Source organism: Oncorhynchus mykiss, chromosome 2, assembly GCF_057628025.1.
Source record: "Oncorhynchus mykiss isolate SJ-2025 chromosome 2, ASM5762802v1, whole genome shotgun sequence".
NCBI lineage: Eukaryota > Metazoa > Chordata > Actinopteri > Salmoniformes > Salmonidae > Oncorhynchus > Oncorhynchus mykiss.
The window spans coordinates 70,672,090-70,698,253 of record NC_143023.1 but is presented as its reverse complement, the minus strand read 5'-3'; the positions used below and the strand labels follow the sequence as shown (position 1 = coordinate 70,698,253).

At 40.2% G+C, this 26,164-nt stretch overlaps 1 protein-coding gene across 4 annotated transcripts; it reads left to right on the top strand.

Annotated features, from left to right (window-relative positions):
- Positions 1-511: 511 nt before the first annotated feature.
- LOC110495325 (choline kinase alpha) lies at positions 512-19,683 on the top strand. 4 transcript variants are annotated; one of them, XM_090206579.1, is made up of 13 exons: positions 512-1,001; positions 1,401-1,509; positions 2,030-2,093; positions 4,315-4,368; positions 8,468-8,581; positions 10,972-11,105; positions 11,650-11,754; positions 12,059-12,117; positions 13,012-13,099; positions 16,078-16,186; positions 16,279-16,385; positions 16,814-16,895; positions 17,311-19,683. In XM_090206579.1, the coding sequence occupies exons 4-13, from the start codon at positions 4,315-4,317 to the stop codon at positions 17,368-17,370; spliced, it is 912 nt and encodes a 303-aa protein (XP_090062705.1). In that variant the 5' UTR covers positions 512-1,001; positions 1,401-1,509; positions 2,030-2,093; the 3' UTR covers positions 17,371-19,683. The 4 variants fall into 4 exon arrangements, with proteins under 4 accessions (XP_090062705.1, XP_021426207.1, XP_036810645.1 ...); XM_021570532.3 differs by lacking the exon at positions 2,030-2,093; XM_036954750.2 differs by lacking the exons at positions 2,030-2,093; positions 4,315-4,368 and having other exon boundaries at positions 518-1,001.
- Positions 19,684-26,164: the final 6,481 nt, after the last annotated feature.

Below are 26,164 nucleotides of genomic sequence, written 5' to 3'. Positions count from 1 at the left end.
GTTGATACTTGAGAATGGGTAATGGGACAAATAGCATTTGAAGTCTACACTACTCCTTGGGTACACAGACTTGACCTCAGCTTTTGCCATATTAATTGACCCTTTTGTGCACACAGATCAGCACAAACATTACATAGTCACAACATTTGTAGGAAATGCATTGTGAAAATATGAAATTCCCAGAAGTCTCCCATTGAGGTGTAAACTGTTTTATAGAAAGTCTTGTTGAATTAGATCTTGAATAACAAAAGCATAATTCATAGCATGGCATAAAGTCAGTTGTCTGCCCACCACTCTGGCAAACAGAATAATTGTTTTCACGGATAAAAGCAATAGCAAGAGGACAATGGTTTGCTATCTATCATTTGCGAAATAACTACAAGGAGGCTTTCATTGTGCATGGGAAATGGTGCTGGGTTGGCTTTGTTTGCTCGTGAAAGGACGTGCCCGTGCCAACCAATGAGGGGAGAGAATGAGTGCGGTAGTATGACGTGTAGATGCAAATCCCCTCGATTTCAGCCTATTGCCTGACTCAACCAGCAAGTGTGTGTCTTCAGTCTTCATTCTTTGCCACGGAACGAACCTGTTTATTCTGCTGTCTGAATAAAACGGACGCGTGTTATTGTTTTGCTGGGGATTAAAGACACATTGCTTGAAATCAAATCGTATATTTTTCTTCCTCAACGCAAGGCTGCGTAATTATAAATTTACTTTAATCTAATTAATTCATAACTGTACGCTATTTAGTATTCATTTTAAGACAAAATGAAGACAAAATTTATCAACGGGGTGTCATCCTCCCCTTCTATGGCCTTGGGTTTGTTGGTCACTGAAAACGCACTTGAGGTCCAGCCAGACACTGAGGATGAATGCAAGGAAATCATCCGACCGGATGAGCCCGACCAGGACACGAAGCGCAAGGCGTATTTATGGTGCAAAGATTTTCTCCACGGTGCGTGGAAAACGGTGACAGAAGAGGATTTTCAAATCAGCATAATAAGGTAGATATGTTCTTTGAGGACATTCACCATTATTTATCACTATTTATTTGTCATATAGCCTACTACACAGATAAACAGTTGCTGCGTTTGCAACTGCATATAGGCCACATTTTCTCGCCCTATAATTGAAATGAATGGTCATGATGGGGTTAATAAGCAGATAATTTGATACTGGGTTACACCTAATGTTATTTCAAATTAAAATGGTAGCTTTGCCTAAATGGGATTGTATTGTGTGTGTTTGTTTTCAAAGCATCACTTCTTATTTATGGGCTTTCTATCCTAGAATAAAACCCGTAATTTAGGTTGCCACATCGATTGGTCTAATGTGTACACGCTGGAGATAGGGAAATGTGAGGCTTTTATGAACTTCATTTGTTTTTTGTGACGTTGTGACAGGGGTGGCCTCAGCAACAAGCTCTTCCTCTGCGCCCTACCCGACATCCAAACCAGTGTAGGTGACGAACCCCGCAACGTCCTCTTGCGTCTGTATGGAGCTATTCTACAGGTGTGTATGACAACAGACAATTCAATGTTGAGTGAGTCAGTCACATCTTACCTTTTTTCTCTTCAGTTTAATTAAAAACGTCCTGGTTCTGAATCTGAAAATGTAATCAATGTTCTTTAGGCTAAATGCGTAGCCTACCGAAAAGGTCCACTCTTGGACCCTTGAAAGTACAATTTGATTTAGTCAGATTTTCTGGTCATGCTTTAGAATATAATAGAATGTGATAATATAAAAGTTTAGGAAAAGACATAGCGTACATGTATTCCCTGAGAGGTTCTGAACAGGCTGGAGGGGTCTTTGCTTTGCTGCTGGAATTTGGGGTTGGACAGAAGGGAAAGGAGATATATCTTCTTCCTCAAACATCTTTGAAAGGTCCTTTGGGGCAAATACCCACATGATGGCATGGTCTATGGTGGCTCAAGCTGTGTGTGTGTGTGTGTGTGTGTGTGTGTGTGTGTGTTTCTGTTGTTGTGGTGTGATGTACCACCATGGCTGTACATGCGTATGTTTTTTGCCGTAGGCCTTCCAAAAGGAGCGTGCCTTGAGCACACTTGTTTCCAGGTGATTCCACCATACCATACACGGTACAGTATGCGATCCCTGAAGTCTCAGTATTGTCCTCAACAAAGTTCACCCACATTGTAATGGAAGTCAGCTTGTGAATTGATGCACTTGTGAAGATATGGGGGGAATGTTTTTTTTTTACCTCTCCTATCCTTTTATTTTCATATTGGAAGTTGTTAAATACCATAGTTATACAAAGGAGAACTCCAGGTGTAAATCAATAGGAGTATAACCTGACAGCAATTAATATATAAGGTGTTGCGCTCTATTTCAAAAATAAAAAACCTTTATTTAACTAGGCAAGTCAGTTAAGAACAAATTCTTATTTTCAATGACGGCCTAGGAACAGTAACTGCCTGTTCTGGGGCAGGACGACAGATTTGTGCCTTGTCAGCTCTGGGATTTGAACTTGCAACCTTTTGGTTATTAGTCCAACGCTCTAATCACTAGGCTACTCTACCACCCATGATGATAATGATAACAACCAGTGATATATTTTTGTTTAGAGTGTGCATCATGAGCTACAGCCAAAGGACACAGGATGATATCATTCCTGATGATGTGTCAGTAGGTCCACACTACATTACTCATAGGTCACATGATGGTAGGCTAGTTAGGGCAACCCCAAGTTAACCTCCTGACTAAATTTAGATTACCAGAAAATCCAGGTCAAGATTCAGTCAAGCTGACAAAGAACTGGATGTTCATGTAAGTTGGATGGGGATGACAAAAGCAACTGCCCTGCTCTAAAACAGTTCAGTGATAAATGATTGAAGTAACACTATGAAATAGAAAATAAAAGAGACATGCCACATTTCTAGTAAGAAGTAATACACGATTTGGAACTGGAGGACCCATTAATTAAACATTTACAATAAGCCAGGAGATGTAAAGCACCCACGACTATTGGAAGAATCGAATAGAATGGAATATTAATATCTATACATTATAGACTCAAGTAGTTTGAGTTTTTTTAATTGATAATACATGTGGTAAAGAGATCAATTGAACTTGACCAAAACAATGAAAATGCCATGGAAACACATGGGGGAAAGAGCCCCGAATCTCCTCATTGCCCCCCAGCAAAATTAGCCTACATTTAGGCTATTGTTTATATGTCTATTTCACACTATGTTGAATAGTATAATGCTTGTATGGATTTCAACCCCAATACATGTTAATGTCAACTTCATTACAGTTAAAAATTACTGACTACCACCACCAAATTATGTATGCTAGCTATGCTACCAGCTTATACGAAAGGGAGTTAGCATTTAGCAGTCACTTCTTCTAAACCTGTAAAGAGACCACTTCTAAATGTTATGCAGCAAAACCAGACAAATATCCAAATCTGACTTTAGTTCCCACATTGTGGGCCTGTTATACATCAATCATGACAGATTTGACGAATATCCACTTTGTTAGATCAGATTTGTTGAATGCGCGCCAATCCGGCGTATGAGTGGTTACATGGTTACATGCACACAATAATGTGATTATTGTGGATAGTCAGATTAATATCATAGTTCGATTAAACCGTTTACATGCTTTGCAAAAGAACGATTTCCCTAATAATCCTGTTTACATGGACACGTGAAATCAGGCAACCTGGTGGCACTCGGATAAATGCAGAACATTGGCAATCAAAATCAACCTTCTTCCACAGCGACAGTTATTTTTGGGAAGAATATTTGATTCTGAGTTCGGACATGTAAAGTTTATATGTGAAAACGATTTCTAAGACGCACGTATACATTCAGTTGTTCTGAACTACAGAGGGAGGCTCGCTAAGCTGGAGCTAGCACATGCACAGATAAAATACACTGCTGTCTTATCAAATACCTCATTTAATTAATAACTCAGAAATTCGTTGAGTAACCGAGTTTCCTCAGAGGAGAAAATATTAAAAGTGCTAGTTCATAGATAGGACAACAATGTCAATATCTGCATTTTATGCCAAAGCATACAGTCAGTGCCAGCTGCCTTGATCAGGAGATAATATATGCCTTTCAGAGAGAGAGAGAGAGCGAGAGCTTGTTTCTGTTTCTACAACTTTACTTTCTCAACAAGGAGGTTGTTAAAGGCACTGAGAGTTTTCCTATTGCCTCTTTGGCCGTCAGACTTGGGGACTATACTGTACTCTGTCATTGTCTCTTTGTGAGAATGCTATGTAGCATGATGTGTCTTTTGAGAAAATACATGTACTCATGGTTAGTTTCTTGCTTTTTCTTTCATTGATAGATGTCCTGTAATAAGGGGGAGCCCAGACAGTCAAACAAAGAAAATCTCTTTCAAGTAAGTAACTAATGGCAAAGGTGATTTACCCAGACTATTAGTTAGATTTGCTATCTGATTGTGAAAATGACCCCACAGCATGTGTCATTGTTCTGGCCTCGATACTATGTTTTTGTATACATTTTCTGGAGTCTGTGATCAAATGAGTCTGTATAGTTTAGCATCAAAGGTTTTAGTAATTGCCAATGGACTTAGTGATCACTTTGGAAAATGTCAATCCCAGTCCTTTCTCCCAACTGGATGGTGTAAAATGGTGTAAAAAAATAGCACTGTTGAGTCATCTCTTTGGATTGAGGTGACCTCTGTTAGTCAGTTGATGATAGCAAGATAAAAAGAGGGTAAACATTAATATTCATGATGTCATGGCGTAAATCTGCAATTACTATCTTTTGCATGAGAGTCACATAGAGTTTGATCCCATAGAGGCTAATCCTAGCTTGGCTAGCCAGTCTGTCCCCTTGTAAACCTCACCACTCCTTAGCCTTCATTTGCATGTTTATGGCCTTTTCCCTATACCGTCTTGAAACAAGTTCAAATTGACAACAAGATTGCCAATTAGGTTTTCAAAATACAGTTTGAGAACAACGTGGCATACTTCACTATAGACTCTCACCTTTATATGATGACTAATTCCAGTAATAGTAAACACACCACTCATAACCAATGTTCCCTCAAAATTTTTTTCAGCACTGAGCAAATTTGAGATCTGCTGAGGGGAAATTTGAACGTTGTGAAAATTCTGTGCAACCTCCAGTGCGCGTTTACTGTGAACACTGAGGCTGTACCCACTTTAAGTTACAGTTTTAACAGTGGCCAAGCAGGCTACTGTGGCTATTTGATCATAATGTAGGCCCAAACCATTATTACAGAGAGTCAGACAAATTATGCTACCCTCTGCCTATTGGCTACTTAGCTTATTCAAGCCTGTGTGAACATACAACACTGCCCCTTTAAGAAAAAAAAAAGCTCTTAAACTGACTTGCTTTTCAAAGATGGCTAGAAATGTAGCAATCACTCCCCTATAGCTGACTACAAATTATCTATAACTGGACTAATAACTCACTAAGTACCAAAGGATATTAACTAAATGTGCACAAGTGGGTACATGCACCTCTCTTTAATCCCAAAACAAGCGTATCTACTCAGGACCGCTCATGCTGTAAATAGTCCAGTTCAAAGTAAATGTCATAGGACCATATATGGCAATGGTCTATTTGAATATAGGCCTACTGCAGCTCTGATTGGTTATGCCGCACATGTCTGTGTAGATAGTATGGGTAGTAACAGAATTCTACAAAATCTACTAAGTCTTGCATACTAAGTCTTGCATAGTTCGTTTAGTTTCGGTATGTTACATTGAAAGTGGCGAATATTGCGTTGATTCGATCACAATTTCCACAATAAAGGGAAACGTTGATAGTGTTAACTAACGGGGAAAACTCTAGAAAGTCGAGTGAGGTTCAATCTTGTGCTTCTCTAGGTGGTCTGATATTTATTCTGCTTGAGCACAGTAATGAGGGAACAGTGCTCATAACTGGAGCTTCAACTGGAAAATCCCCACAGCTGCTGTTCCATGGTCATGTGACCGTAGCCATGGTACACAGGGGGTAGAGGGAGGGGAAGTGATATTCAGGGGATGGTACTGTGACATTGAACCTACTGTTAATGTGTTTTTAGCAGAACTTTCAAATTAGCATTGAAACTATTCATGCTTCATTTATATTACAGAAGGTGAGAGAATTGTGAAACTAAGGAGTTCATTCACACATTTGTCAACAATGATTTTTTTTAAGGTGGTGGAATATGATCAATCTTATTTTCAGTCAATAGAGGTACTCATTACCCATGGCCATGGCTACTACTGATTGAGTTCATTATTGCTATCTGTCTTGTTATCCACATGCACAGATATCCAGGTCAGAGCTACAGGGAAACAAATCTAAGGCTAGAAAAGTGACATGATTTTCCAAATACATTATTTTGTCAACATTATGAAACATGGACCTCAGTAGTGTTTTTGAGGAAGTGTGATTTCCTTCCATTTCTCAGGATAGTAGTGTTAACATTAGGACAGGCCACAGTGGACTATGGCATCCTGCTAAAAGGGACACTTCATTGTTTCCCTTCCTGTTTCACAGAATAAATGTAATCAAGTTTTTTAAATTGATTTACAAATCATATATTGAGTTGCAACAAAGGAAGTGATAGCCATTCAAAAATTCACTTTTTATTTTTTTCAATAATGAGGAAGGTTGGCGGAATGGAATGATGAACAATTTCACAACAATGTCAACAGACCAGTAGATAGCATTGCTGATTATTAACCTGAAAAGTAGGCTACTTAGCCAGTTTAATTTGACAACCTGTTAGGTTGCTGTTGACCAGTAGGTCATAGAAATAGGTAATAGAAAGTTAAATAAAAGTAATTGGAAAACTGAGGCTGGCTGCTGACCCACTTTTAGAGGGACTTTCTGGACATAGAAATGCACTGAACACATAGACCTACATACAGGCTGCAAGGCCACGATGTGTGTCAGGATGATCATGATAACAGAGATAATATGTTGAGCAGATTTGCATTTGTCATTTATCAGCACTACAGAACCCATCTGTAAATGTGTCAATGTATATGAATACTTTGCAGAGTTTGGCTTAGTTTTTTGGCTTATTTTTTATTTATTTTTAGGTCTGCCAAACCAAGGGTCATTATGGTCTCATATACGCATATTGTCTATGGTTGATGGGTCTCACCCCTTTCAAGGCAAGACATCCACACAGTGGATATACTGTCCCTAAAGATGATCACAATATCTCTCTTTTGACTAGAGGGAAAGATATCTTAGATGAGGACTATAGAATACCCCCCATGTTGTCATTGATTATTGACTAATAATGTTTTTCCCATGTCTATAGTCATATGAGGTCGGTCCACAGTGCATACAACAGGTCATAAGCAATGCACTACTATGATCTGTTTTCCTCCTATCTGGTTTCCGACAGGAAGCGCCAAGCCACTTTGAAGTGCACCACTTAGCACATTCCTTGGCCAACTGTCAGAGTCCACAGGTCACTGCCAGCTCATAGCAGGTTACACTAGACCTAGATAAGGGCACCATTTGGATTGCACCCAGTGCTATGGGTTATTATTAGAGTTACTACTGTACAGTGTAACATTGGAAATAGTTATTAGTAATATTTTTTAATGTACTTTCATTAATAACTACACAGTAACAAGGACCCTGTATTTAGAAGTGCTAACATAGATGTATTTGTAAGTTAACACATTTTTTTGTGGGCCTATCTTTTGAATGCTAGCTATATCAGAGCTCTGGCCTCAGATAATTGCTCCTGACACCATTTTTCCTCCCCAGTAGAAAAGCCCAGGTGTCTTCTTCGATTAAGCAGCCACAATTACCGATTGATGCTGTTGGCAGGCTCTGCCTCTCTCAGTACAATTGGCCCCTTGTTTTATCATTCTCATCATGTGGAACGCAACTCAATTCTCCCGTCTGGTCCAAATCTGCTTTTAAACCTACCACCGTGACGGATAAAAATACCTGCCAATTCACTGACAGAGTTGGGAATGTAATTTGATTAATTGAGGTAGCCATTTTACATTTTACAGTTAACATGCCTCAAAGATCTGGATCTGTGTATAGTTGATTTATCAATTGTGAATGCTAGATCCCTGGAAAAAATATACTCCCATCTCTTCCAGACAGCCGCAAGGTCATGTGCTCATCATCAGCTTCCTCTGTCTAAGCTGTTCCTCATTTAATCCTATGGAATTGAATGAGTTTCTGTCCAACTGACCCCCACCTGATGGTGATAGTTGCGGACAGTTTCAGCTAACAATGGACCACAGTTTGGCTGCAGTCATCCAGCTCATCCTATTAATTGTCCTCACGTCCGGTTGCCATGAAAGCATTAACCAATGACTAAGTCATTTAACCTCATAATTTCTAAGGACGGGGTTGATTGTGCAAGGCAGCAGTGACTGACAATCACAAGGTTTAATAAGAGAAGTCAACAACCACAACCTTCTCTCATTCAGCTATCTGTTTGTGTGCATGCTAATTCCTGTTCTCTGTGTCTGCAGGGTGCTGAGGCCATGGTGCTGGAGAGTGTGATGTTTGCCATTCTGGCTGAGCGGGAGCTTGGGCCCAAACTCTTTGGCATCTTCCCTCAGGGCAGACTGGAGCAGTTTGTCCCAGTAAGTTACTCTATGTGGAGTGATAATCATTGAAAAAATCATTAATGACTATGTGATTGCATGCTTGCTTGTGTGCATGCGTGCGTATAGGTGTCTGGATCTTTGCATGTGTCTATGTGTGTTTTGTTCAATGATGTGTGTTTAATTGATAGAAAAGGGAATACATGAACCATGCTAAATCTATTCCCTACTTAAAGTGGCAAAAATAGCTTGAAGTTCTGTAATTTAACATTTTGTGCTAGCGAGAGTATTATTGGTCAATTTAATACACGCCCACGTTGCCCAGGCATTCTCCCATAGCGAGAGTTCTCTTGCTAAATTCAACCCACGCCTAGGCTAGACAGTTTGAATTTAAATCGTATAGACCATCAGAATAGTCATGTTCTATCTGAATCACGAGTTTTGCTTGTATGATGTACAGGTAACTGCCTAAATAAAATAAACACAAACCCGCGCGCACACACACACCCTGTAAATCCCCTATGCTCTTTTGAGAGTCACTGAGATTTCTTCTTCTAGCCATGGTAGCGAAAATAATGGGCAACTGGGCATTTTATACATGACCCTAAGCATGATGGGATGTTAATTGTTTAATTAACTCAGTGACCACACCTGTGTAGAAGCACCTGCTTTCAATATACTTTGTATCCCTCATTTACTCAAGTGGGTAATGATTTACTTTGACTATCCATAACGTTTATTACACATCTATAGGCATTTCATGAATGTGTTATAACAGGTCAAAAGTTTGGACACACCTACTCATTCCAGGGTTTTTATTTATTTTTACTATTTTCTACAGTGTAGAATAATAGTGAAGACATCAAAACTATGAAATAAAACATATGGAATCATGTAGTAACCCCCAAAAAGTGTTAAACAAAATTCAAGACCTTTGAAAGTTTCTTCAAGTGCAGTCACAAAAACCATCAAGCGCTATGATGAAACTGCCTCTCATGAGGACCGCCACAGGAAAGGAAAGGAAGAGTTATCTCTGCTGTGGAGGGTAAGTTCATTTGCGTTACCAGTCTCAGATATTGCAGCCCAAATAAATGCTTCAGAGTTCAAGTAACAGACACATCTCAACATCAACTGTTCATAGGAGAATGCGTGAATCAGGCCTTCATTGTCAAATTGCTGCAAAGAAACCACTACTAAAGGACACCAATAAGAAGAGACTTGCTTGGGCCAATAAACACAAGCAATGGACATTAGACCGGTGGAAATCTGTCCCTTGGTCTGATGAGTCCAAATTTGAGATTTTTGTTTCCATCCGCTGTGTCTTTGTGAGACAGAGTATGTGAACGGATGATCTCCGCATGTGTGGTTCCTACTGTGAAGCATGAAGGATGAGGTGTGATGGTGCTTTGCTGGTGATACTGTCTGTGATTTATTTAGAATTCAAGGCACACTTCACCAGCATGGCTACCACCATATTCTGTAGCCATGCGCCATCCCATCTAGTTTGCGCTTAGTGGGACTATAATTGGATTTTCAACAGGACAATGACCCAAAACACACCTTCAGGCTGTGTAAGGGCTATTTGACCAAGGAGACTGATGGAGTGCTGCATCAGATGACCTGGCCTCCACAATCCCCCGACCTCAACCCAATTGAGATGGTTTGGGATGAGTTGGACCGCAGAGTGAAGGAAAAGCAGCCAACAAGTGCTCTGCATATGTGGGAACTCCTTCAAGACTCTTGGAAAAGCATTCCAGGTGAAGCTGGTTGAGATAATGCCAAGAGTGTGCAAAGTTGTCATCAAGGCAAAGGTTGGCTACTTGGGAAGAAGTTTTGATTCGTCTTGATTTGTTTAACACTTTTTTGGTTACTACATGATTCCATCTGTGTTATTTCATAGTGTTCATGTCTTCACTATTATTCTGCAACTTAGAAAATAGTAAAAAAATAAAGAAAAACCCTTGAATGAGTAGGTGTGTCCAAACTTTTGACTGGTAATGTATAGCCTGTGACCTACCTTCTTCCTCTTCTCACTGAGGTCAATGGTGCATGAAGATCCACACAGGGTTAATGAAATGGCCTGTATATTATTAATCATTTTTGAGAATAGCAGTAAAAATGAAACATTTGAGTTATTCACTAGTACTCAGAGACCAAGAATCCACAGAGGTCAAGCGTGTGGCCTTTAAACATCTTCCTCTTTGATAAGATCTTAAACTGTCAGGTTGACGGTGAGCAAATTAGAGGGCCTAAGGGCATTGGAACAGGTTATACCCTCCATTCTTTATGACAACACTGTCAGCAGTCTATTGGTAATGGTGTTTCTGCTTATTGTTGCATATAAAGCTGTCAGCGTGAGGGGAATGAAGACAACCTGTATTCAGCTAAGACTTGTAGACCTTACTTCCTTGACCTCTTTGTGTTAATAGAGTCGTAAATTGGATACGGATGAGCTGAGCATGCCTAGCATATCTGCTGAAATAGCTGAGAAGATGGCCAAGTTCCATGGTATGAGGATGCCTTTCAACAAGGAGCCCAAATGGCTGTTTGGAACTATTGACAAGTGAGTTGGTATCTTATTAGAAACTGTAAACCCTCGTTGCCTAACTTGACCTCACTGAACACTCCAAACAAACATTAGCTGTCACACATATCTCCTCTTACAAAATGGTTAGCTAGTTTGCTTTTGTTGGTTGATTCTCTAGTCACCTGGTTTGAGGATAACAGAGAGACAAATTATGTTTTCCTATGGCATTTGTAGAGTAAAACTACACATCAATAACAGTCTTGGTCAAAAAAAATTGCCCCCTCTGATGTGTTTTATGAATGTCTTCTTTGCTTACACTAAAGTCATTTAAGTTGTTAAAGAAATTCGCTTATCAGAGTGTCCTTCGTCGTGGTCTGAGGATAGTTTCAGGTAAATCACAAGGGAAAGGTTGCTTGTCAGCAAAAATAATGTGTGATTTGTACGAGTGCTGTGCATCGAAGTGCATCGTTGTGATAAAATAGTGATATCCGTCTTATCTATTAACTCTTCAACGGCTTGTATCCCAGTGTTCCCATACATACAGTACCCTGACTGTCCTGATGTTTTCCCCCATCCACAGGTACCTGAACCAGGTGATGAGACTCACCTTCACCAGGGAGTCCCACATGCTCAAGTTTGCCCGTCTGATGAGCTGTAACCTGCCCCAAGAGATGGAGAATCTCAAGTAAGGCCCACATCACATCCACCCTGGTCCCTGCATAACGTACACAACAGTATTTACACTAAGCACACATGAACGGACATGATTACATGTATATGCAGTAATTCAGTTATGGACTAGTCATATGGTGTTTTCCACTAAATTGGTGTAGAATCCAGTCAACAACAATAAACCAATAATTATATTAAAATATGGTTGAAATATGTTTGGGCATTTTGCATCCTGTTTTTGGGGGTAAACAGTAAATTAGTGGACTTATATCTCCTGCTTCTTTTCCTGCTTAAATATGGCTTGTTTGTCTCTGTAGGTCTTTGCTGGACTCCAGTCATTCCCCTGTGGTTTTCTGCCACAATGACTGTCAAGAAGGTAAGGGGTCTGAAGGATTCTGCATGCTTCGGTTTGGCTGGCACCTCGCCGAACCCGGCTAGGCGAACCGAACGAGTGTGCTTGCATACTCCCTTAATAAAAGACTGTCGCTTGAAAAACAAGGAAAAAGTGACAATAGTACTGTTTGTCCATATTGAGACTCTGTAGCCAGTATACACTTCCTGAAAATAGTCAGAAGGAATCTAAGATAACTCAAGAAATCTGTCATACATTTGTACATTTTTGCAGAGGAGATCTTAGTCACAGAATTGTACATCTAAATAAGATGTTTGGTGAAGTATTTCTCAGGTGAAAAAACTGTATATGAAAACAAGTTGTCTATCGTTGAATGGCAACAAACACCTCATTGAAGAATCCCTACTGTTGACCAATGACTGACGAAGGGGTGTAGATTTTCGGCTTGCCTCGAGATAAAATGTTGTGTGGACAAACAGCCTAAAAAAACCTGGCCAAAGACCAAAACCAACAAAATGTTGTCATAATATATGCACTAACTGTTCTGATCTGTTTCGGATGGGAAGTGTGTACACAGGAGTGTGTACACTGGCATAGCACACACACCTACCGGGGGGCCAACCCTATGACAGGAAATTAGCTTTAAAGCTGCTGAATTTTCTCTCAGCCTCATGGCAAAATATGTAGAATAGCATGACATTAGCTATAAAACTGTACATTTTTCTCTATGCCCCATGTTTATGAGGGGGTTTGTCCTTGCTCCAACCTTACGGAGACCCCGTGAAACTGTGCTAGGCCTCTGTTAGGCATAGTATTGCAGTTTGTATAAAGCTAGTGAAGAAAATCTTTGAAATCCCTTGCTAATGTGTTGCACTGTGTATGTGTGTGTGGTATAATAATTATTCGCTCATCCTTTAGGAAATATCCTTCTCCTCAGTGGTTGTGAAGGCTCTGACAGACAGAAGCTCATGCTGATTGACTTTGAATACAGCAGCTACAACTACAGGTGTGTTCATGCTCAGGGCACTAGTCAGTGTATACTGTAATCATCTCCTTTACAACCGATTCAACTACTTTGGTCACAAATTGTAGTGAATGTACAACATTTTGGGTGTCTAAGAGCCAGTAAACATTGACCACACTGTACGATGTGGGAGGGCTGTGTCTATCCAAGGTGACACTGTCTCGGCAGATGGTAAATCATACCCCCCATGGCCGATCCATTGTGACATTCTTTCACCCTTCTGAGTGTGTCTGAGTCTCTGGAATCAAGCAGACTGGGCTGGTGGAGCAGAGCCAGACAACCTGTTCAATCTAATCATCCAGCTAGCTTTATGCACAGAATCTAACAGTGGATTCCCAAAGCTCCCCTGACTGTTCTCCAACCATATTCCTTCACATTTATCATTCACAGCTTCTGCCTCATGAAATATTCATAGGAACTCTAATGTAATGTCTGCTGCAACACAGCTATTGATGGAAGGAATTTACCCTGGTATTTTGTATTTAAGACAAGAATGTAGCCACATATTTTAGAGATTCATTTAAAATCTCCAATATTTCAGCAGCAAGCTGTCTTCATCTGGGTTACTGAGTTTTATTTCAGACTCTAACAAGCCATCCAGAACTTCCACACAATATCTTACTGTATGTTTTCCTGTACCACAGCCTTCTTTGTAAAACATGGAATGCTTGAGTGCCCTATTTTTCAGAAAGGACCTTCACGGTTATTGGCCTTTGCTCACAGCCAAGTTAGTTCCGTCAAAACAGCCCCCCCCGCCCCGCTGTCCTGACCCTCGGGCTCCCTCGTAGTCATTGTACGTCACCACATGTGCTCGTCACTCGCAAGACGGCTCAGGTTTCACCTTCTCCAAGCTTTGATATTTCCATCCTGACTTTTACATAAGTCCTTTGTATTGGTGTAGCCTTGACGGACCAGATGGGACTCATTCCCTCCCAAACCTCTATGGTAGGGTAGAACAGGGCACCATTAGGAAGCTTGTAACAGTTTTGACTTGAGGTTATTATTTATAGGGGTGCCAGGTAGGTTGTGCCTACCAGAGAAAACATTGGTTTCTCCTTTTGATTTGGAAGGGAATGAGTCCCATCTGGTCCGTCAAGGCTACACCAATACAAAAGGACTTATGTAAAAGTCAGGATGGAAATAAACTTTTCATAAACCCTTAAAAACATTGGAAATAACTTCAAAACAACTATTATTTTGCGTGGGTTGTATTACCAACAAATGATTACACAAATTGTTTTAATTTCACCTTTATTTAACCAGGTAGGCAAGTTGAGAACAAGTTCTCATTTACAATTGCAACCTGGCCAAGATAAAGCAAAGCAGTTTGACACATACAACGACAGAGTTACACATGGAGTAAAACAAACATACAGTCAATAATACAGTAATACAATAATATGATGTGAGCAAATGAGGTGAGATAAGGGAGGTAAAGGCAAACAAAGGCCATGGTGGCAAAGTAAATACAATATAGCAAGTAAAACACTGGAATGGTAGATTTGCAGTGGAAGAATGTGCAAAGTAGAAATAAAAATAATGGGGTGCAAAGGAGCAAAATAAATAAATAAAATAAATACAGTAGGGAAAGAGGTAGTTGTTTGGGCTAAATTATAGGTGGGCTATGTACAGGTGCAGTAATCTGCTCTGACAGTTGGTGCTTAAAGCTAGTGAGGGAGATAAGTGTTTCCAGTTTCAGAGATTTAAAAAAAAATAACACAATGAGTTCTGGTTCCTCCAGAAATGTCCTGTACCTCGGGCCTAAAAAAAGAGTCCAGCCCGGTAAAGGAGTTCAGGGAACTCAAGTGACCTTTGTCACGTAATGTTTGTCAGTTCATTCAAGTGTAGCATAAACCCAGTATTAACCATACAATCAATATAACAATTATTTTACCACAGATCTTTAAAGGTATCAACTCTTACTAAGTCCTCAACTACAACGAACTACATAAATCATCACAGTATACATCACATCAAATGAAATACCGTATACAAAAAGGTTGTAGTAGTCGGTCAGTCAGACAATCCAATTCGCTGAGCTGTGTAGTTCACGGACGCAAGAGTGGATCCGATCCTGGGTAAAACTCTATTAGGCTACAAAACACACGGAATAGAGATGCTTTGGAACTGAGGGTTGACCACATCCTCATTCACACCGTCTCCATCACAACCCCACTTTTGCGCAGCTGATGCTGGCTATTTAATTGGGAATTAAAGGGAAAGCGTCCTATTGGAAGGAGAAGCACTATTTAATTGGGAATTAAAGGAAAAGCGCCCTATTGGAAGGAGAAGCACTATTTAAATGGGAATTGAAGGGGAAGCGCCCTATTGGAAGGAGAAGCACTGAGACGGTTCAGAAAAATTCAGGGCCGTCACAAGCTGTGTTCATACCAAAAAAAATGGTTATGTCACATGGACTTCTGTACACAATGAGAACAGTCCTAGGAGGCCCATGTCAAACTCACATCTTGTTTGTTTTCCCACTGTTTTCTTCTCAGTTGGTTTCCTTAGCAGCAGGTGTGGTTTGCTTGAAAGGGTTTGAACTGAACAGGTTTTCAGCACTAACCCATAATGCCGCAGCCAGGGGTAGAGAAATGTTGGGAAAGAGTTTATCCTCCAAGTTGTTCCTCTTGTCTGGTTTCCACAGCAGCAACTGTGATTCCCTTCACAAAGAGCTACCCATTTTCGTTCCCTTTGTGAGAAATCATCTCATATTTCTCTTCCTTTGCTATGGTAACAGTTTACTGCAGCCCTAGTTTTCATTTGGGTATACAAGGAAAAGAGCCCAAACAATCATAATCCTCAATCCATGTGGCAATGCAATGTACATTGCAAGAATGTTCAGTTCTGCAACATTGAAAATACGCTTATCAAATATCAGGTGTAACTGACAGGACTGCTGACCTGGCAAATGTGATATCATTGTTAATGTTTTTTCTCTCCATATTTTGTGTTTTCAGGGGATTTGACATAGGAAACCACTTCTGTGAATGGATGTATGACTATACAAATGACAAGTTCCCATTTTTCCATGTCAACTCAAATAATTATCCCACTAAAGCCCAACAGGTGAGTAAGTAAGACTTTTTGTCCTCTGAATCTGAATGAGTGGCTCTCTAGGCAAAAGACAGCCAATAACATTGTGATGTTCCTCTTTTCAGCTACATTTCATTGGAAGCTACCTGTCAGAGACTGAGCAGGGATTTGAGAATCAGAGTGCTGAAGACCAGATGAAACTCAAAGAGGAGCTGTTTGTGGAAGCCAACAGGTGAGCACCACGTTGAAGTGGCCAAGGCTTTTTGCTGGAATGTGAATGAGGGGTGAAATTTCTCACGTGTCTCTGACACACCATATGAGTCATCATGACACATGAGGACAAGTTGACTTACTGTTTTTTTTTACAACTCTGAGGACACCTGTGGTTTAGTACTTAGAATGGCCTCCTGTTGAGAGAGCAGCAGTAAATCCTAATAATAATGAACCCCTCAGACTGGGCCTCTTGGTTACTGTAAAATGCTCCCTGGGAAATAAAACTCTGCAATCAGTCCAGTAGTGATGAAATAGCACATTTCCATGTGGCAGTTGCTATGGACCAAAGGTTTTCTCAGTTCACCCATATGTATGTTTAATGGACCATACTGCCATTGTGCTCGTCCACTGTTTTATTGAAACATTTGTCTGTTGGTAATTACACAGGTTTGCTCTGGCTTCGCACTTCTTCTGGGGTCTGTGGTCGATGATCCAGGCGAGAATCTCCACCATTGAGTTTGGATACATGGTGAGTGTCCATTATCTGGTTGCCATGCCTTTGTTTTACACATTTATATGTGTGATATAAAAAAACACAGCCATTCTCCCTCAAACAAAATAAATCAGAAGTGCATGTTGCATAAGACAGGACATGGAAGCATACAATTTATACCCAGACAATCAGAAAGCACTGTCAGTGTGTTCCTTGCTATGTTTGGTGTCATAGACTACTCTGAACTATACACAAATATTTTCCATGGTCAACCTGGTAAAGATTATCTCTGTTATATTTCCTTTCTTTGCTGAAATATATATAACTGACACACATACTGTGCGAGGCGGATTTTCATTTTGATTCCTTTTCTCTCTCTCTCTTTATCCATTGTCTGAAATCCATTCTGTGCAAATGTTCCAATATTTTTATTTCCTTTGTCTGTCCACAGGAGTATGCCATGGCCAGGTTTGATGCATACTTTGAGCAGAAACGGAGCTTGGGGGTCTAAGCGAGGGACCACATACTGTAACAAGGAGGTGGAGGATGAATGGATTAACAGCGCTTAATTGAAAATAATGCAGACAGGCAATCAGGGTGTAGGACCATGCTTTAATAGCGAACCTGTGCTTTGGGAATGAAACGCTCGCTATAGTTGGTATCGCATGGACCAAAGTGAAACCATGAATATCTGGTTTGGTGCCCCATGCATCGCTGCTCAGTGTTTGCACAATACTACGCTCCTTTATAACACACGCTCACAGGGTCAAGATTGTTCTTGGCCTGTCTTTTCTTCAAAGAACATCAGGAAGATTAAGACAGGGATAAAAATCTTCATTCTGAACGGAGGTGTAAGTTACATTCCCAGGAAGTCCATTCCTGTTTGGAAATGTTCTGGCGTAGCTCAAAAGATCAGAAGTCTCAATGAGCCTTAAAAATCCTTGCTTATTGAAAACCCAGTAATCTCTTATCTGTGACCCAACGGCAATAGTACATTTTCTGTGACATAAGAGCAAGGTTCAAAACATACGTCAAATAACTAAACTCTCAGTTTCAATTGATTGTTAGTTTTTTTGCATCCATCCAATACATTTCAGTTTTCCTTCATTCTTTATCAAAAGTAATTCCTCTAAGATGACTTGCATATGGAAATATTTGGAGCCACCAATTAGATGGGTGCGTCTCTGGCTAACAGCATTCCCCACCTGCAGTACTGTAAATATAATCTGATAAATGTGACATGAAACACAGTGTACTCTTTGAAAAAAGTGTTCTTCAAAGGGTTCTCCTATGCGGACAGCTGAAAACCCCTTTTAAGGTTCTAGATAGCACCTTTTGTTCTAAGAGTGTAGTAATGGTGACCTCACTACCCTACTTTGTACTTACAATAGATGGGGATTGTGTAGAGTAAGAGTATCAGCTCTGAATAGGTCATTGAAATGGTTTTGGTATTCAAACAGATATATTCATTATGAAAATGCAGGTCCTTCTACACCTGCATTGCTTGCTGTTTGGGGTTTTAGGCAGGGTTTCTGTACAGCACCTGGTGACATTAGCTGATGTAAGAAGGGCTTTATAAATACATTTGATTGATTGAATATATCACAGATAGTACATTGGATAAGTAAGGAAATGGCAAACAGGAACGCTCTCAGCTTTAACTCAAACAGACAAACAATAGAGATGCTTACTGTGCTATTCAGCTGGAGTAAACAGTTGCACATGTAGTTGTGAGAAGAACTGTAAATAAGTTGTAAAAAAATCCTCATGTAGAGGTCTTTAATATGTATAATGATATATTTAGAATGTGTTTGGGGACTGGAAATATTTACTTTACTTTTTTTTGGTGAAAAATTCATAACCAAACTGTGATAATTAGTGCTGTTTTAATATGAATTTCTATTCTGTATTTCATCATTCTATTTGTTTTATGTCAACATGTTTATTTAATCTGGTTAATATAATATTGAAACAAATATGAGCCTTCACTTTGAAATGACATTGTTGCGTAGGCTACAATGTCAGTGGCACTTCAATCTCATTCACCAGACACTTCTTCCCTATGCTCATACGCTATTAGCCTGGGAGCGAGATGAGTGGCACTTTCCTGACCAGTTGCATTTTTAAGGATAACGTTTTAAATGTTTTCCTTAAATGGAATATGTATTTTTCTTAATAAGAAAGTTGTCTCTTTCCTTGTTGAAACACATCTCACTCCTGTTTTCTCAACACCTGCTATATCATTATTGTGTGATCAACTACATTCCATTTTCAGGTATATGTTGTGTATATTTGTATGTACATTACACCTCACTTTCATGCTATATTATTAGTTTGAGATAATAAAATAAGAATTGATCCAAATGTATTCAAATGGAATTGTAATTGACAGTGTCACATACAGTTTTCTGACTATATCCTTGCTGTATTTCATGTTTTGCCATTCAATACAGAGATCAAATAACATGTGATTGATTATCAAAACATGAGGGAAGAAGGAGCTCCTCTACATTACACTGAATATTGTTGATTATGAATATTGTAATCTTATGGATAATTGAACTGAATGTCCAATTTGTATATGCTGTGAAAGGATCCCAACTACTCTATTTTGTGAGTGCAAACGTTTAGCCTGGCTTACCTATAAAGATAGCTATGCAGATATACACTAAAATAAGAAAATATGTACCGTATAAATTCTTCCCTTGTAAATAGCAAGGGTCAAGTCATTTGAAAATGTACCACTATGGCAAGTTCATTATATACATTTACTGTACCTTCTACTGCTTTGCACAAGTACTACAATAAAGATAAAGAAACAAAACGTGTATTCTTGCAAATCAGTCTGTATAACTGAGGGGGAAATATGATTCACTGTGACATTGTACCATAGATTTGCGCCAATCACATTGTTTAATCTCTGTCAAAAAAGACAAAGAAGGAGAGATAACATAAGAAATACAGTAGTTCCTATCATAACTGTTGTTCTGCGTTGTGTGTGGCCAGCACCATCATGGTCAATGATGTATGTTAATAAGTACTGGATCAATGATAAGTGTATGAACAATTAGAGTTCCATTGGATGACTGGATAAGATGACTCAGAATGGGCTGACAGTCACATGTTATGTAATTCCTCGAAACCTTGCCTTCCTTCTACAAAGCAGTTGTACATTCACTTCCAATGACACATCTTTCATCTTGTTGCGTTCATCAGTTTATGGCATATGCCACGTTGTCCTCTGCGATTATGTAACTACTGTGTTTTTTTGTGGTCATGTCATCATCTCCTCTCCCCTTCTTTGGCTTTTTTGCACATTGATCTCTCTGAGGTGACAAATGGGGTTAAATGTATTATATTCTCCAGGACACAGAGGTTTGACTAATGACACTGATAAAGACCTTGATCTACGTTCAACCAGTTCAAACTAACTCTACAAAGGAAACATTTCACAGAGTTGCCAGAATATCGGTGGGAGAATGGCTCTAATCTTCAGCTGGGAGCAGAATAAAAAAAACATTTGCTCCAGGTGGTCCTTGTTGTTTTAAAATACAACCCCTGCCTGTTGACCTTAGCTAACATGCCAGCACCACATCTGATCTGGCCTTGTCTTTTCTTGTTGACCCCATCATGGTGTGACTACTGGCCACATGCAGGGATGAGCACAGAATCACATTCCTCAGCTAAAAACATGTTTGTGTTATCATTTAAATGGGTGTAGTTTCACGATAGACACAGGGTCTCTAGAAACTTCAAAGAAAGGCAGAGCCTATTACTTTAAGTGTAAACAGATGAAGATTGATACTCCTGCCCTGAGGAATTGCAGTGTATTTATGAATACATTTTTACTCCAATCTATATTTCATCAAGTTTATCTGATGTACTTTACAGAGTATGTTACCGATGAGTTTCTTTGTGTTACATCTGGTGCTCTTCAAATGCCCTTTTCTCTGTATTTTCTGCCAGGCTAATTGGACATGTATTTATTTTTATTTTACCTTTATTTAACCAGGCAAGTCAGTTAAGAACAAATTCTTATTTTCAATGACGGCCTGGGAACAGTGGGTTAACTGCCTGTTCAAGGGCAGAACGACAGATCAACCTTGTCAGCTCGGGGGTTTGAACTCGCAACCTTCCGGTTACTAGTCCAACGCTCTAACCACTAGGCTACCCTGCCGCCCCGTATCTCTGGCCAATTGGAAGTTCTTCTATACAGTTGGAGGGACGTCTGAAGGGAAAGTGCTGTGCTGCAGTATCAGAAAATACTAATCAGGGAGAATACAAGGCACAGAAGTGAGCCAGAGACCTGTCCTTGACAAAGACAGCTTTTATTGTGGTGGAGATGGTTCTATGGCTCATATCTAACTCTGCCTCAAAGATGGTAATGTGTGGGATTTGGAAAGTGTTCAACAGGGAGGATAAACAAGAGATAAGACAGAACAACGCAGTGAGAATAAGGGACTGATGTGTGATGTGTAGCCCTTAGAATAACTGGTCTGTCTGAGGAATGCCTGCCAGGGGCTTCCCGATGGACCGCCCCCAGGTGTTGAGGGTAGGCAACAACTCATCCGCCACGCTGACCCTCTACGCACAGCTGCACCATTGAGAGCATCTTGACTGGCTGCATCACCGCTTGGTATGGCAACTGCTTGGCATCCGACTATAAGGCGCTACAGAAGGTAGTGAATACTGCTCAGTACAATGGGGCCTAGCTCCCTGCCATCCAGGACCTCTATACCAAATGGTATCAGAGGAAGTCCACCCCCCAAAATGATGCTGTTCTGCTCTTGAGCAAGGCAGTTAACTCCCAACAACAACTGCTCCCCGGGTGCTGATGACGTGGATGTCATTTAAGGTAGCCCTCTGCAATGCTCTGATTCAGAGCGGTTGAGTTAAATGCAGAAGACAGGTTTTGGTTGAATTCATTTGAGCAATTGACTAGGTACCTCCCTTTACATGCACACACATGCATGCTGACACCACATATGCTACTGTCTATTAACTATCCTGTCTATCCTGTTGCCAAGTCACTTTACTCATACCTACAGAGGGGCAAAAAAGTATTTAGTCAGCCACCAATTCTGCAAGTTCTCCCACTTAAAAAGATGAAAGAGGCCTGTTATTATCATCATAGGTACACTTCAACTATGACAGACAAAATGAGAAAAAAAATCCTGAAAATCACATTGTAGGATTTTTAATGAATTTATTTGCAAATGATGGTGGAAAATAAGTATAATAATCTTTTACTGATTATTTTTATTAGTTATTCACTGTGTATTTATTCCTTGTGTCACTATTTCTATTTATTTTTTTATTTTATGATCTTTATGATCATTGTTGAAAATGACCTGTAAGGAAGAATTTCAAATGTAGTTCCATCTGTTGTCTACAAAGCATTGATTAGGGCTTGGTAAAGTCTAGAAGTTTCTCCTTTCTGCCAGGGAGAACCTCTCCCCAAGGGTCAATGTGGGAGAAGCAGAATGGAATGAGTCCATTTTTCAGCGGGGAGGGCTGACAGGCAGAAGGCCACAACACCAACTTCACACAACTCCAATAATGCCACAGTAAAAGTAGATATTTCAGTATATTTTTGTTGTCTCTCAACATAGTAACGCTCATACCCCATCTCTGTTGAATCTTATGTTTGTTATTTTATCTTCAATTGAAACGTTGTCCCAAAACTAAGAATGGATGATACTACATGCTAAATTCAAACAGTTTAACTCTAAAACTCAGGAAAAAAATGTAGTTCCACCCAGCCTTTTTCTGTGTATCCCTGATGTAACTCAACAACAAGGCCCCTCCAGAGGGGGGATATAAGAGACAATTGACATACAGTAAGAACATGCACTGTCTGTACTGTCTGTATATCAAGTGTAAACCATATGGAATTGACATGCTTCTCTCAGACATATGGTTATGTTATGAAATCATCAGTGGTGCCTGACAGATATCCTCAAGAGTCCTGTAAATCTGGAGTCCTGTAAAGTCCCATATATCATGTTCTGCTGTAGCATTCAGGAGCTCAGAAATAACACTGCATTGTTTTTGTTTCCAACCACGACACTCCACACTCACGTTTCAAAGCCAAGCTTTAAAATAAACATATACCACACCTGACTATTAGCCTGTGCACTGGAGGAAAAATACATTCTTCAACTTCAAATTACATCCCGTCATGACATTTATTTATCATTGTTTTTATTGTTTTTTTTGTTATTCTACACTGACCAAAAATATAAATGTAACATGCAACAATTTCCAAGATTTTACTGAGTTACAGATCATATAAGGAAATCAGTCAATTGAAATACATTCATTAGGCAATAATCTAATCTAAACCCTCAGACGGTTTCTGACAGTTTGAGCAGAAATTCTTCGGTTGTGCAAACCCACAGTTTAATCATGAAAATGGCACCGGAGGGGATGGCTGCCATTTTAACATGCTCCTAACCAATTGTGCTTTTCAGTATGTTTTTTCTAGTTGTTTGTGACTTTTTTATTACATAGTGTTTCTGCCACCGCCTCTTATGACCGAAAATAGCTTCTGGATATCAGAACAGTGCTTACTCAACTCGGACTGGACAAAGATTTTTCTTTAATGAATCGAAGGCGAAAGATTTACATCTCCTCCCAGACCAGGCACAAATCCCCGTCATTCGCATGAAGAGGAGATGCAGATACAGGGGCCAAAAATCTGTATGCTTGGTGAGAAATTGTTGGGGAGTGGATAATTCACCTTTACCATCCGTCCGATTGGCGAACGTGCAAAAACTGGAGAATAAACTGGATGAGCTGTAGACCACACTATTTACCATGAACGTTTTTAGCTATAATTTTCATAGCTGTTTATTTACCACCACAAACCGATGCAGGTACAAAGACCAAACTCAATGAGGCCATAAGCAAACAAGGAAATTATCAACCAGAAGCGGCGTTCCTAGTGGCCCAGGACTTTAATGCAGGAAAACTTAAGTCCGTTTTACCTCTTTTCAACCAGCATGTCCCATGTGCAACCAGAGAGAAAAAAAACTCTAGACCGCCTTTACTCCACACACAGAGATGCGTGGAAAGCTCGCCCTCAATTTGGCAAATCTGACCATAATGCTATCCTCCTGATTCCTGTTTACAAGCAAAAACTCAAGCAGGAAGTACCAGTGACTCGCTCAATACAGAAGTGGTTAGATTACACGGATGCTAAGCTACAGGACTGTTTTGCTAGCACAGACTAGAATATGTTCCGAGATTCATACAATGGCATTGAGGAGTATATCACATCAGTCACCGGCTTCATCAATATGTGCATTGACCACGTCCCCACAGTGACCGTACTTACATATCCCAACTAGAAGCCATGGATTACAGGCAACATCCACACTGAGCTAAAGGCTAGAGCTGTTGCATTCATGGAGTGGGACATTAATCCGGACGCTTATAAGAAATCCTGCTATGCCCTTCGATGAACCATCAAACAGGCAATGAATGTGTCAACACAGGACTAAGACTAAATAAATGCCTTCAAATAAATGCCTTCAATGCTCGCTTTGAGGCAAGCAACACTGAGTTCAACACCATAGTGCCCTCAAAGCTCATCACTAAGCTAAGGACCCTGGGACTAAACACCTCCCTCTGCAACTGGATCCGAGACTTCCTGATGGGCTGTCCCCAGGTGGTAAATGTAGCCAACAACACATCTGCCACGCTGATTCTCAATATGAGGGCCTTTCAGGGGTGCATGCTTTGTCCCCCTGTACTCCCTGTTCACCCACGACTGCGTGTTCACGCACAACTCCAACACCGTCATTAAGTTTGCAGATGACATGACGGTGATAGGCCTGATCACCGATAACGATGAGACAGCCTATAGGGAGGATGTCAGAGACCTGGCAGTATGGTGCTAGGACAACAACCTCTGCCTCAACGTGAGCAAGACAAATGAGCTGATCATGGACTACTGGAAAAGGAGGGCTGAGCACGCCCCCATTCACACCGACAGGGCTATAGTGGAGTAGGCCAAGAGATTGAAGTTTCTTGGTGTCCACATCACCAACAAACTATCATGGTCCAAACGTACCAAGGCAGTCGTGAAGAGGGCACGACAATGCCTTTCGGAGACCGAAAATATTTGACATGGGTCCTCAGATCCTCAAAAAGTTCTACAGCTGCGCTATCGAGAGTATCCTATGGTTGCCATCACGTCTTGGTATGGCAACTGCTCTGCATCCGACCACAAGGTGCTACAGAGGGTGCGCACGGCCCAGTACATCACTGGGGCTGAGCTCCCTGCCATTCTGGACCTCTATACCAGGCAGTGTCAGAGGAAGGCCCAAAAAATCATCAAAGATTACTGCCACCCAAGTCATAGACTGTTTGCTACCGAACGACAAGCGGTACCGGAGCGCCAAGTCTAGTTCCAAAAGGCTTCTTAACATACCCCCAAGCCATAAGACTGCTGAACATTAATCAAATGTTATATTTGCATATTGACCCCCTTTTATACGCTGCTGCTATTCACTGTTTATTATCTATGCATAGTCACTTTACCCCAGCCTACACGTACATATTACCTCAATTACCTCAACTAACCTTTACCCCGCACATTGACTCAGTACATGATCCCCTGTATATAGCCTCGTTATTGTTATTTTTTACGGTAAAATACCTATTGTATTTGGCACATGTTACAAATAACATTTGATTTGATTTGATCAACTGTCTGGGTGGATGGATTATCTTGGCAAAGGAGAAACGCTCACTAACAGGGATGTGAAGAAATGTGTGCAGCAAATTTAAGATAAATAAGCACATATGGAAAATGTAGGGGATTTTTCTTTTCAGCTCATGAATTATGGGACCAACACTCGTTTATATTTTTGTTCAGTGTAATTTTCTTGGTTATGACAGAGTTGTTATACAGCAACACTAACTAAAGAATGTTGTCTCGCTATAGCAGGGAGGGCCACATTTTCTGAGCAAAATAAATAAATAAATTGTATTTTTAGGGGATGTAAACAAATTTGTGCACAGAATTTGTGAGAAATATATTTTTTGTGTGTATGGAACATTGCTGGGATATTTTATTTCAGCTCATGAAACATGAGAGTTTATATTTTTGTTCAGTATAAAGAAAAAATACATTTCTATTGAACATGAAAGAGGAGGCCACGGGTGAAGCGGAAGTCCTCAACTGTATTCACAGTGTTGGCAATCCAACGAGGAAAGCGGTTAACAGCAGTGACTAAATGTTTACTTCTAATTTCACGCGGAGCAATTAACAAAATGGCAGAGCAGCTGATGACAAT